Consider the following 12528-nt stretch of genomic DNA (forward strand, 5'->3'; position numbering starts at 1 on the left):
AGGTTTAGCAAAACCTGCTTAGTTGGGATTTGACACTTCCTTTTTCTTTCAGGGGTTTGCCACATTTGCAGCGGGGGCAACAAAGGTGGCATCGAAGGCATCTGAAAACGTGAGTGTTACCCAACCCATTTTGAGCCTTACTAGGTGGTTCGGGTGGGGCTTGCATGCTTGGCGCATGTGTGAGTGGGCTAATCTTCTTCGTAAATTTGCATATTTCGTGGCATTTATTTACGTTAATTGTTTTCGTACTGCAGAATATTCCTTGTAGTAACAACTGCTTGCTGTACTGAAAGCAAGAAGTCAGAAGAAAGATGGAGTCTACGTAATGCCTGAAACATATTGAGTGGTGGGAATGAGTGCATTGTCCAATTTTGTTAGCAGCAGTGTGCTTGGTGTCTGCGGAAAGGGTGACCTGTTACTTGTTTCAGAAATTGTTCACAGAAAACAGCAATATTTCCGGTTCTATGAGAAGCAGCTGCAAAACAGCATCATCACATGTACTAGCATGCCTATGCAGCCATCTCGCAAATAAAGCATCAAACAGGAATCATTGTTGAACTGTAAGGCTGTTGCTGCTGTTCACCCTTATTTTTTGTAGTATAATTTGGTTCCAAGACGTGCCTTTGGCCAGGTCACTAACACTGGGCTGACTGCGACGGTGATGCGTTTTTTCAATTGCAGGCTGTGAAGATTGGCAGCATAGCTGCTCAGAAGGCTGCCGAGATATCGGGGGCTGTCAGCGAAAAGGTCAGTGCAAGGAACATCCGTCTTTGATTTCCATTATCCCTTCTAGTGCCACCACTGCCATTGTTGTAGCCGCATTATCTTTTTCTCTTTGGCCAGTGTATTTTTATTGGCATGTCCAGTGCACATATTCTGTTACTTGTGTTGTTTTGATTACTGGGCATCCCGCACATGACACATGTGTGCTTTGAGTCCTAGAGTCAGGTGCACTGATTCCCCCCGTCTACAGATATGAGTTGAAACTGAGCAAGTCCAGAATGGGTAGTATGTTTCTGCCCTCGGGAACATTGGATATATGTCACTTCGCAGATTGATGTAGTAGCTGTGGCCATGAAGATAATGATTGCTACGAAGTTGTGATTGCTTTTCATTCTGTTGTATCCCTAGGCTTCGCTCGCTGAGATTCCTCGTAGGCCTCTCTTTGCTTGCCTGGAGCAATTACACTGCCACCCTCTGTAGTTTGAACTCCGCATTATTTCAACACATTATCGATTCCCCTTCGAACAGGTGCAGTCGTCGGCCTCTTTGTTCTGAGCTGCACCAGGGGGCACTGTCAGGTTGTGGTTGCATGCAAATGGCAGGATAAAATGCTATTGCTATAGTCACATAAAAGTCGAGGAAAAACCGGCTTTTCTTTTTTTCATCAAAGGACCCCTTCCCAGCCAATGGTGTTTGCAGATTCTCATGCGCCTGCCAGCGTGAGTAGCGTGACAGTGCAGAGAGTGACGTGGTAATGCAGGGAAGGGACTATCCCGTTTCATCAGTGACTCCCTGCATTGTTAAGCTAGGAGGTTCATGAGAATCTGCCGACGCCATTGGCCGGAAGGGGGTCCCTTGACGGGCAAAAGCCGCTTTTTTCTCGACTTGTATACGACTATAGTTGGGTGGCTGCAAAGCGGGTGTTGATATCGGATGTGAATTTCAGGCAACTGAAAGCTCATGGGCGAAGGCAGCGTGCTGCACTTGTAGTTACCCACTGCCTCGGTTCTTGTACTCAGTCTCACAGCCTTTTGTCGGCGGGGTGGAAGCTGCAAAAAGCAACAGCTTCCGGTCTTCGCAGTTGGACTGCGAATGCATGAGAGCAGCACACTTGAAGAAACTGAAACGATGTGCAAGGCAGTCTCTTATGGGCTGCTCTTACGTTTTATTTCTGAGCTCCTGCTCGGTGACTTGATGCATCAGCCTGACACCACAGTTTTCTTAATTTTAATTTTGGTTTCCGACCCATGGTCTTTTTTTCCCCCCTTTCTTTTCATTTTTATGTTTGGTTCCTGCCCCTCCCCCTGGACACCCTTTTCCCCACCATGCAACGGGTGGTGTCTGCATGCGGTGTGTGAATTGGTGCATGCCCGTGTGCACACACATCAGGTGAAAGACGGCACGCTCATTGGGGAACTGCAGACCCAGGTCACCACCATCAGCACCAAGGTGGGTTTGCTTGTTGCGAGGCATTCGCTGTTTGGAGATCTTCATTTGAAAGCGGCACCATAGTCTCATCCGTATTTGTGCACTTGCCACGTCAATCTGCACTTGTGTGGGCTGTTCTGCGTTGTTGTGCTGTTTTGCAAATTGTGTTGCGGGCTTTTCCTGCATGCAGTCCTAAGGCCAAACGCTCGTGGGCCGCACACTGACGTTAAAGGTGCACTGAAGAGGAATCTGAACTCATCTTTTTGCCACGGGAACTCGATCTACACGTTCTGAGCATTCTTAGAAACTTCGATTTATTGCCCTGTGTGGCTGATTTTCCTAATTAAATCGAATTAACGTCCGACTCCCGCCTTTTTTTTTTTCGAATTCTCCCTCGTACGGTGGGCGGAGTCGACCAACGCGTGGAGTGCCTTGCAGCCAGTTCCGTGGAGGCTTTGCTTTCGCTTTATTTTGTTTCTTAGGTTTCCGTGAACAAATAGTTCCATTCGAAGATAATATAGCCGCAAAATAAGCCCGCAGAAATAAAAATATGCGCGGACTATTTGCTTCTACGGACTACTACGTATTTATTACTCCGCCGATGGCAGAGCGGCAAGCCGCCGCGGGACTGGCTGAAAGACACTCCACGCGTTGGTCGACTCCGCCCACCGTACGAGGGAGAATTAAAAAAAAAGGCGGGTGTTGGACGTTAATTCGATTTAATTAGGAAAATCAGCCACACAGGGCAATAAATCGAAGTTTCTAAGAATGCTCGGAACTTGTAGATTGAGTTCCCGCAGCAATAAGACGAGTTCAGATTTCTCTTCAGTGCACCTTTAAGAGAGAAAGCGTGTAAATTCAATCTATCTACCTCTCGGTGCCCTTTTAATTCATACACACGCAATTCGTAGAACTCTCTTATTTGATAGTTCCTGTGCGACTTTTGATGGGATCTATGTATATTTTTTATTTAAAATTGTTCAAAACTAGGAGTTGTAGTAGAGTAGGCATTCATTAGATACACACCAAGAAATGGAATCAGAATTTTTTGCTCTTGATAGATAAAGAGGGAAGTTTTGAGGAAAGGGAAAGCACACTTGGTGTCTCTGTGGGTTTCTCTGGAGTGTTTCCAAATCTTATCCCTACTGTGAGGGACGGGATAAAAGGGTAGGGAAAGTAAGGAGAACGAATGACACGTGTGTACTGTGCAGAGTCTAGGACGTCTGTGGGTCGGTGTTGACTTCATTGTTCAGAGGACTTATGTTTAAAAGGAACTGTGATGTTTTGTTGGCCGGAGGAAGCAGAATTTCAACTTAAAGGGACACTGAGGAGAAATTGAAGTTGACTTGCATCGACAGAATACCAGCTCCTGATTACAAAAATGCCATTCATACTGACAACAAAGGTCTTGTAACGTAGAAAAGAGCAAGAACCAAAATACAGGTATCGCCGCCACAGGCCAAACTCGCAAGTACAAGCTTCATGACGTCATAGGACAAAACAGTGTTGCTAGAACCAACAGTTCTAGCAACACTAGGACACGAGAAACCACGAATCACTGAGGCGCAGCAAATGCATGCGCAAATCTCCTTGTCGTCGCCAGATGGCGCCACGTACCCGGCAGCTACGCGAGGGCCTGCAGCATAGGGACCAATCAGCGCCTACTCACTGGCTAGGCGGGCTCCCGGTATTCCGCTAACGGTATCAAGGTACACGGTATGCGAAAGGTGTCTGTTTGCGAGAACTTCGTTGACGACTTTGAGAACGGGATCCATCCTAACGCTGGAAAAACGCCGGGGCAAACGTAAACGAAGCGACGGTAGCGACGGCCTCAATAGCCGATAGATGCCTTCAACGTGCGGCCGGCAGTAGCTTTCTTTTCGGCTGCTGCTGGTGCGCGCTGATGGCTGCTAGAAATCACGGAGTCTGCGTTACGTCATGTTTCACGTCACTTAGTCCTGTGTCGTCATAGGAGAATCCCAAGTTTGAATCTGAGCGGCGGGAAAAACTTTTTCAACTTCGAATCCAAATTTCTCAGAAATAAATGCATCTTTCGCTGCCGGCCAAGTGGCAACAAAGCCATGAAATCCCGAACTATCGGATTTTGCTATAAAAAAAATATTAATAGAGCTCTCCTCAGTGTCCCTTTAAATACCTTTAGTTTCTCACAAACATTGCCAGACTGGCAGAGTTATATGTCAACGCCTGTTTGCTGTCAGTGTGGTGTTCGTGCGTGTGTGTTCCATTCTCTGCTGTTCGCATTTCACAAAGAGCATAATTTTAATGTTTCGTAACTTCATTTTTGGCAGCATCGTAGCCAGAACAGATATTAGCATTGTGCAAAATATGCCTTTTAGAGCGTTTAAAGCGGGGATATGGGTAGAGCCTGCGCATGGTATAGGTAAGCCCACAGTAACAGACTACTGCAGTGCCTTTGTTCTGCAAGAAGAAAGCGCGTTTATCAAACTATCAAATTCCTCATGTACCAGGTGCAGTGTCCGCTGATGTGGACACTGCATCTTCACGTTTTGGGATAGCTCTGAGGTGGCTGACACCTAAAGCTACCTCCTCATCTTTTACGTGTTCCAAAAGCCGGTAAACGTGTGGCTTCTTCAAACATGCTTGACATGCCGTGGGGAACTCTATCAAGCTAAATATAATGTCTCTCTGTGACTGTGAAACTAACGCCTGACTCCAGTTATTCCTCTCACAAATGATCGTTGGGGGAAAAAAATGTTGTGAACAGTTCACTCTTGCAGCTGCATGAAATCTTTGCGCCACCTTTTACATCTGTCTAAATGCGCTGGAAGCCGAACTGTTTGCAAGGCTGGCGCATATTTAGTATTTTGTTATCTGAGTGTAAACACTGCTAAACTAGTGGCAAAAGTTAGCATTGGTGATAATGTGAAGGGCTTTGCTGACACATTTGTACAGTACCTGCAGAAGTATGGTTTGCTTAAAACCATGCTGTCGTAAGTCATACGTTCACATACACCTTAATAAGCCTTGCGGAGCTCACAGCATTCATTACTCTGGTTTATATCTGAACATTGGCTGCATTCTGTCCCTATGTAGCACCTGTGCCGATTAGCTTGCAGTCACGTGGCACGAAATTGAGCTCGCATTGGGAAAGAGGGTCACCTACAGTGCCTTCTCCTGTTGCTAACTGCAAGCTCCTTTGCTGCCTCTTTGCTTTTTTTGTTTCCCCTCCTGGCCTGCGTGGGGTTGTGTAACAGGTGGTGGATGTGAGCCGGCGCGGAGTGCAGGACCTTTCGACACTGTTCGCCCAGAAGGCCACCACGCTGGAGACTGCCGAGGGCGCCCCCAACGAGAAATCCTCGCTCCTCTTTGCCACCTCTTCTCCGTCGTCACGGGACAGGTTCGTATTGGCCCCCCTCTACGTTCCTTGCGATCATTTGCAGAGTCTGCATTTCCCCGCTGAGTTGTGCACGGTTGGGGGGAACTGCGGCTGCTTTTCATTGTTTTGTGTTGCCTCCCCCTTTCTTTTTTGGGAGTGCTTGATTACCAGTCTGCAGTGGTGAAAGCGAGGTAAACAACTGAAAAAGCAGTCTGACTGCCTCCCCCCACTGCCTACAAGTCAGACAGCATGTGACTGCGGAAAAGCTGGCATCAAGGAATTAAAGGAAAGATTTGTTGAACGTGAAGCAAACCAGAAATGACATGCAAGTATCAAACCAAGTGATACAAGTGGTATTAAAAGAAGCAGGTACAAACGAGAGATGCAATTCTAAACATCAGCAACGTCTAAAAAATACATTGGAGCATGAAGAGAGCAGTACAGTCACAAGGGCAACAAGAAATGTACAGTCTTTGTCAAAAGTTTAGAGCCCAGGGGGTTTACTTCTTAGCCTTGCAATGCGACTCCTGAAGTATTCTGGGAAGCCCTACCCATTGAAGGAGGCAGAACCAGAAATCTTCTTACCCAGAGAAAATCTGGAGCGCTGGAGAGCATCACGAACCACACAGTGAGACTCAGAAGCAAACCCCCTGGGCTCCAAACTTTTGACAAAGGCTGTACATCTGCAAGCAAAATTCACGGACTGACCCCCTTCTTTTTCCAACTGCATTGGCTTGACTGACAAAGCTCTATTTGTTTTTGCTGCCTTTGCTATTTACGAAGAGATTATGTATGGGAAACAAGAGAGTATCAACATTAATGGTAGCTTGACCCTATTATGGTTTGAAAAGGAAAAAAGTTAATTATGCTGGTTTTAATTGCGAATAAGCAACTTCAGCCACCATTTACCGAACAGTGAGTTGAGCGAGAACTTGTCCTTTTTTGACAGCAAAAGCTTGCTTCATGTTTTAGAGATTTTATGGTCTGTTTAACATGTTTACGTCTTTCAAGAAAATGAAGTCGCAAAGACCAAAATCTACTGACCTTCGGGAGATTTGGGCCACTGAGGATACATTACTAGATGCACGGTGTGGCTCATGTACGAACCCTCTGAGCTGAAACTTTTGAAAGAGGCTGTACATTTTTTTTTTTTTACCCCTTCAAGCTAGCACTTAGTAGATTCTGTTTTGGCAGCCAGTCACCCAGGAGGTGTATTTTATAGCATTTCTTTTCCCCAATTCATTATCTTGCCCTCCGGTTACTGACAGATGCGACATGTGACATCATGACTGACAGCCATATAAGCAGTGTCGTTCAAAGGCTCTGTTGTAAATGATGGGGCCAGTCAGTGGCAAGAAAGCGAAATAATGAATTGCAAAAGGGAGGGTGTGCGCTGCAGTTGTCGCTGTGATTTCTTTTCTCTAAGGAAAGGCGAAGATCCTGGGTGTTTTTTTTTTCTACAAAACTGTTGCATGCAATGGTTTTCGGGTAGTCGTGAAGCAATTATTGCATGAATGCTTTTCTCAGAAGCCACGAAATCAAATCACATGTTGCATCAAACGCCAAGCACCTTCATTCGTTTCTGCAAGCAAGCCGTAGTGGTCATCAGTTTGTTTTTGGGTCAGTTTTGGCCTTGCAGCAAGAAGCTGTTGTTTATGGGGCAGCTTCGGCTACTGGCAACGCATAACCTCGTCCCACACAGGTACTGGTAGAAACAGGGAGGGGAACTTGTAGCACCGGCACACTCGGCTCTCCTGGCAGGGAGTGGGCGAGGGAAAGCACGGTGGAAGCTGGGAATGGGAGGCGAGGCTGATCAGCCTTGATTCTAGCAGAGATGCCGTTTGCAAATGCCACGCTAAGCACAAAAAGTTGCACAGCACGCTCTCGCTGAGTTCAGAACATTACGTGACATAGCGTGAAAGTAAATTTCTTGGCGTGTGTTACATTCTACTTAAATTTCAACCTGCATACATGACATCATAGAAGAAAGAGAGCGTTTGAAGCTTCAGCGATTTACATATACCAAGGCTGGCGTGCTTCGTAGCATTCTTTAGGGCACAGAACCCTTCATGAAATGTATTGTAGACGCATCGCTGGTGGAGTGTGGGCTTGCAGCCCGCAGTGGTACACCACTGGGATGGGCACAGCAGTATTGAAGGGGGCATTGGGTAGCCGCAGTGCCAGCAGTGTGCGTGTCACTGGAGCCTCCGTGATGCTACAGGCAGCAATGAGTGTGCACATATATTGATACAAGCATTTTTACATGTAGAAGCAGCATTAGTATTTGTTGCCAACTTATTTGCTGTGTAATTTTTGCAGTTTCAGCACAGACGTTCAACCCTGTCACATTGTGTTTGTTCTGCTTGTATTTTCATCGGGCGCTCTGATTTTAAAAAAAATCTCTTGCACTTGTTTGTCTGCTTTATTGCAGTACACAGGTAGACGTATCCACTAAGTAAGTTTTTCGTGTGAAGTTTTCACTTGATTATCTTGTTTGGTGCTGATAGTAAGGCATGAGGATATATTGTCACATGGAGGTGATAGCGCTGTACACAACGGGTTCTCAAAGTGGGTTCTGTGAGCACCCACACTGGCCAGTCTTCTCTTTCCAGTTCACTTCTTAAAGGGAGTATGCAGTAAATTAATTGCGGTTACGTAAAGCAGACGAGATAGGCATTCCATCACTCGTCACTCCAGCACAAGAATTTTCGAGCTAGCATCAATAACAACGAAGATATAGACGATTAAAAATCACGCTCCTCCTCTCCCCCCTCAACTCATACACGCGGAGCACCAAGAAAAAATAAAGAAAACAGCGTTGGGACTGGGCCCTGCCCATGAATACGTCATTCGCTGACGTCGGATTTCTTCGCTTGTCACTGCGACAAAGGCAATGCGAGTGGCTCCCGAACTCCCGACAGAAAGAGGCGGCAGAGGTAAATTGAAAACATATGCGCGAAGGCAATGCCCTGGCTCGCGCTTGCCCGAGGGGGTCGCGCGGTGGCTCGAGCAGATGATTTTTACGGCTACCAGAAGCGTGCCCGTGACGCCGTGGCTGCCGTGGCACCAGTGAATGACAGCGTATGGTGGCCTGCCGACGTCACGGGACTAGTGACGTCTATTTTCCCGATTTTGGTTTCGAAGTCGGTCACGACGAAGACACCAATCGGCCCGTGAATTTTAAAAAACGCGGTTTTTAAAAATTCATAATCAATTACTGGCTCAGTTCCGAAGACTCATGCTTGGTGTGAATGCTTCTTAGCATGATTTCTAAGCATTTACAACTGACTGTTAATTCATTGCATAGTCCCTTTAACAGGCATGTGCAGACCAGACGCAGTATCTGGCCTGTAAACATGTTCACTGTACTGTGGGTCACCAGTGTGTCACGTCGTGCATTCATTCTGTGCGGCATGAATCCTGAATGGTGCTCTGAACGAATCATACTGCTCAGATTTTTCAAAGAGCCTGGGAAAAACGCACATGGCAGCCTGCTACTGCCATCTGTAGTCGGTTCCAGTAAGTTGATCTCTCCGGAAGCTCACTGGTAGGTCACACTGCACTCTAGAAAATCAAAGGGTGGCCCACTGGTTGGCCACGATGTACAGAAATTAGGCCCCCGAAAATCGCTGCCGCAGTGAACGTGTTAAACGAGCGATGCAATCAATTCTTACTGACAACAATATTTGCATAGAGTTGCTCACGGTGTTCCTTTAAAACTCATTTTTACTATACCTTGACTTCGAAACGCTAAATTATCTCGCATGTCGCGCATGTTTACATTTCAGAAAAGATGCATTTATGGCTGATAAAATTCGATTTTAAAAAATTGACAGATGCTGAGATGGCTTAAAGCGATGAACTGCGTAAGCAGAGGGTGCTTTTTGAATCATCCCTTTCCTTTTGCCACATCCCATGGCCTGAAAGTGCCTCCAGTAATTTATGGTAGAGAGAGGTTGGGCAGTTGTTTCTTGGTAATCGCAAAGTGAACAAGGAAGGGCAAACCTCAGGGTGCTTCTTTGCATTTCGACAAGTGGACTTGTTGAAACACTGGCAAGCACCCTGAGGTTTTCCCTTCCTTGTTCACTTTGTGTTCGCCAGTAATTTAGTTATACTTTAGCTGGCTTTTATGGCTCGCGAATTATATTTTTAGTGTTTTTACTTTGTGGGGAGCACTAGTAGTACCAAAGTGACGCTGTAGAACGTGAATTTATTAATTTCTCGGATGAAGGAAGGTATATAATTAGCGCGGAAGTAACACAAGAAGCAAACTGGCATAATGGATTCTAAAGACACCTTACACATTGCACTTGCTAGGGGATAGTTGCAAACCATACATAAGGTTTGCAACTAGGTATCACTACCATATATACAGCGTCAGGTTTACAGGTTACCTACTCCTTTTTTAGTCAGTGACATTACGTTTTATTCTGCCAAAGAGCGTGGGGTCTTAATTTCCACCATATTCTTGCAATGTGTTTCGGTCAGCAATCAGTTCCTGCATGAAAAACTTGCAGTCCAATACCCTCGCACTGAACAACCGCCGCGTCGCCTGGACTGCACATGTTTGAGACGGGTGCGCTCAGTGCACCCATGGCAAGACGATCTTGGCGACCGTGCAGAGCCGCGTTAAATGTGAAGTAGTTTTAGCAGTCATTAGACACTCTTAGCGTAGCGTGTACTGCACTCCGGCAGTGCACGCGCGCTGATTGGTGCCGGCGCGGCAGCACATTGGCGCCATCTGGCGCCTGCAAGACGTTCTGGTCATGTTCAGTGACGGCACGGTATGGTAGCGATACCGCGCCGCTATGACTGTACCGCAATGACGGTAGCGGTACGCGCTATGCCAAAGGTCTCCATTAGAGAGTTATAGCATAGCGTGATCCGCTTCCTCGAGGCGCCACTGCGCGTGCGCAGTTTGCCCTGAAGGCGCCAGATGGCACCACGTACCCGTCAGCTGCGTGCACACCTGCTACGTCGTTACCAATCAGCGCGTGCGCAGTGGTGCTCCGCGGAAGTGGATCGCGCTATGCCATATCTCTCTATTAAGATAGCTTTTGTGTACATGAGCACACCTACGCTCGCACGGCGGCATGTGTGCGCCCGCACCAGGCCCATCGGGGTGATATGTGCGCATACGAAGAAGGCTTCGCGTGCGTGCAAGCGCATATGCGCTTCACGGAATCGGGGCTCCAACCGCTCATACGCATTGTCGGCTGGCGGCCACGGTTAGCGCTGACGATAAACGCTATGCTATAACCTCTCTAACAGAGAGATTTAGCATGATCCACGGCCGCTACCGTGGTCAGATTCCTCGGGGAGCCACCGCGCATGCGCAGTCCGCCCTAATGGCGCCAGATGGCCGGCCAGCTGTGCGCACTCCTGCCGCGTCGAAACCAATCGGCGTATGCGCGCTGGCGGCGGCGTGGAAGCGGATCGCGCGGCGCTAAACGTCTCTGTTAGGTTTTCGCAAGGCGTTACCGTATGCCGCCAACAGCACATGCGCAAAAGGTTTTTCGGTGCCATTGGACATACGGTGTCGAGGAGAGCGCACACGCGGAATGTGTCTTCGCTGTTTATTTTCCGACGCGGAAGAAACGGGGGCCCGGGCTGAAAACACGCAGCCGCCGATCTTTGGCGCCCAAAGTGGAGGAAGGTATGGCCGGCGGCGACGGCAATAACCAAACCGTCGACCCTCGGCGCGTCGCGTGCTGAGGCGCCGTCCCCCGCCCGATCCTCCCGCCGTGTATACTTGTATGTTACCCGGGTGTAGTTATGCGTGTGCGTGAGACCAGAGATCTCCATGCGTATGTTACCTTGCCCCCCCCCCCCCCCCCCCCCCCCTCCCTGCGTTCGGCCTGTTCCTGTTAGTTAATTGCCTGGAACGAGCAGCGCGCCGGATGCATCGGGCGTCTGGAGAGAGTGTGACCCGTGCGGAAAGTGGCTGCGCATTCCTTTGCTTGGCGCACGGCGTGATGGTTAGCAGGTTCGCAAGCCTTTGGCCTTCAGTTGAAGGGCGCTGGAATGGAATCTAATTTCGCGGAAACATTTTGAGGCAGAATGTATTTAAGGGCTCCTGATGAATGGAAGAAATGCACCTGGACGGGTGTTATTTCTCTGTAAACATTAAATCCATGACTATCCGACGATGATACGCTGATTAAAGAGAAGGGGTAGCAGTGGAAATAGCCGCCGCGGTAGCTCAGTGGTTATGGCACTCGTCTGCTGTCCCGAAAACGCGGGATCGATCCCGGCCGCGGCGGTCGCTTTTCGATGGAGGCGTAATTCTAGAGGCCCGTGTACTGTACCCTGCCATTTCACATTAAAGAACTCCAGATGGTCGGAAGTTTCCGGAGCCCCTCACTACGGCGTATCTCATAGCCTGAGTCGCTTTGTGACGCTAAACCCCCATAAACTAAACCAAACTGGTAACAGCGGAAGTGTTCGTTCTGAGCCTCATTATAGACTAATTAGACGATCACTAATCCATTATCGTCAGCGATCATTGTCATTGGTGGACGCTCGTCGGAACGTAATGTGCAGGAGACAGATTCAGTACGAGGGAATTGGATAGCCAAGCGGTAAGTGGACAAACTCCATCTAACGTGCTTCTCAGTTAAAACCAATTCTGTGTCTTTTTCTGTCTGGTTCGGCGCTTTTCTCTTTGCCGAGGAAAATTAATTTCAGAGTTTCAAAATTCCCCTCCACCTCTCGATTTTAAATCGTGACCATCGTGACGTCAAGATTGGGAAGGACTCCGTGATCACCGTTTGGAAGCGAATGGCGCCGTAGCCTGCTTTCACGTTCAGCACTTCACTTGCATAAGAGCGTCGTTTTCAATGAAGGATATTTGCTTTCTATCGTAGGATACAACGTAAAAAAATCTCCAGTTAGTAACAATGGGCCGCGGTCGGCCGCGCTCTGTATTGCTCCGCTCTCCAGTCACAACAGTGAGAGAAATCAGCTTTATAATCTATGACTGTATTAAACAAGCCAGAAGTATCAAAATTTTACAGCTT

General features: G+C 47.8%; 1 protein-coding gene across 4 annotated transcripts in view; it reads left to right on the forward strand.

Moving 5' to 3' along the window:
• ArfGAP1 (ADP-ribosylation factor GTPase-activating protein 1) overlaps positions 1–12528 on the forward strand; it is a 56574-nt gene that overhangs the window by 16308 nt on the left and 27738 nt on the right. For 3 of the 4 annotated variants that reach the window (XM_089552286.1, XM_089552290.1, XM_089552288.1), the window contains 4 exons: positions 53–109; positions 682–747; positions 2113–2172; positions 5388–5530. In XM_089552286.1, coding sequence (XP_089408412.1) covers positions 53–109; positions 682–747; positions 2113–2172; positions 5388–5530 — 326 coding nt within the window. The remainder of the gene's footprint in view (positions 1–52; positions 110–681; positions 748–2112; positions 2173–5387; positions 5531–12528) is intronic. The other variant, XM_089552287.1, reaches the window with a different exon arrangement.

This window comes from Amblyomma mixtum, chromosome 7 (assembly GCF_055824585.1).
Source record: "Amblyomma mixtum isolate Tamu chromosome 7, ASM5582458v1, whole genome shotgun sequence".
Lineage (NCBI taxonomy): Eukaryota > Metazoa > Arthropoda > Arachnida > Ixodida > Ixodidae > Amblyomma > Amblyomma mixtum.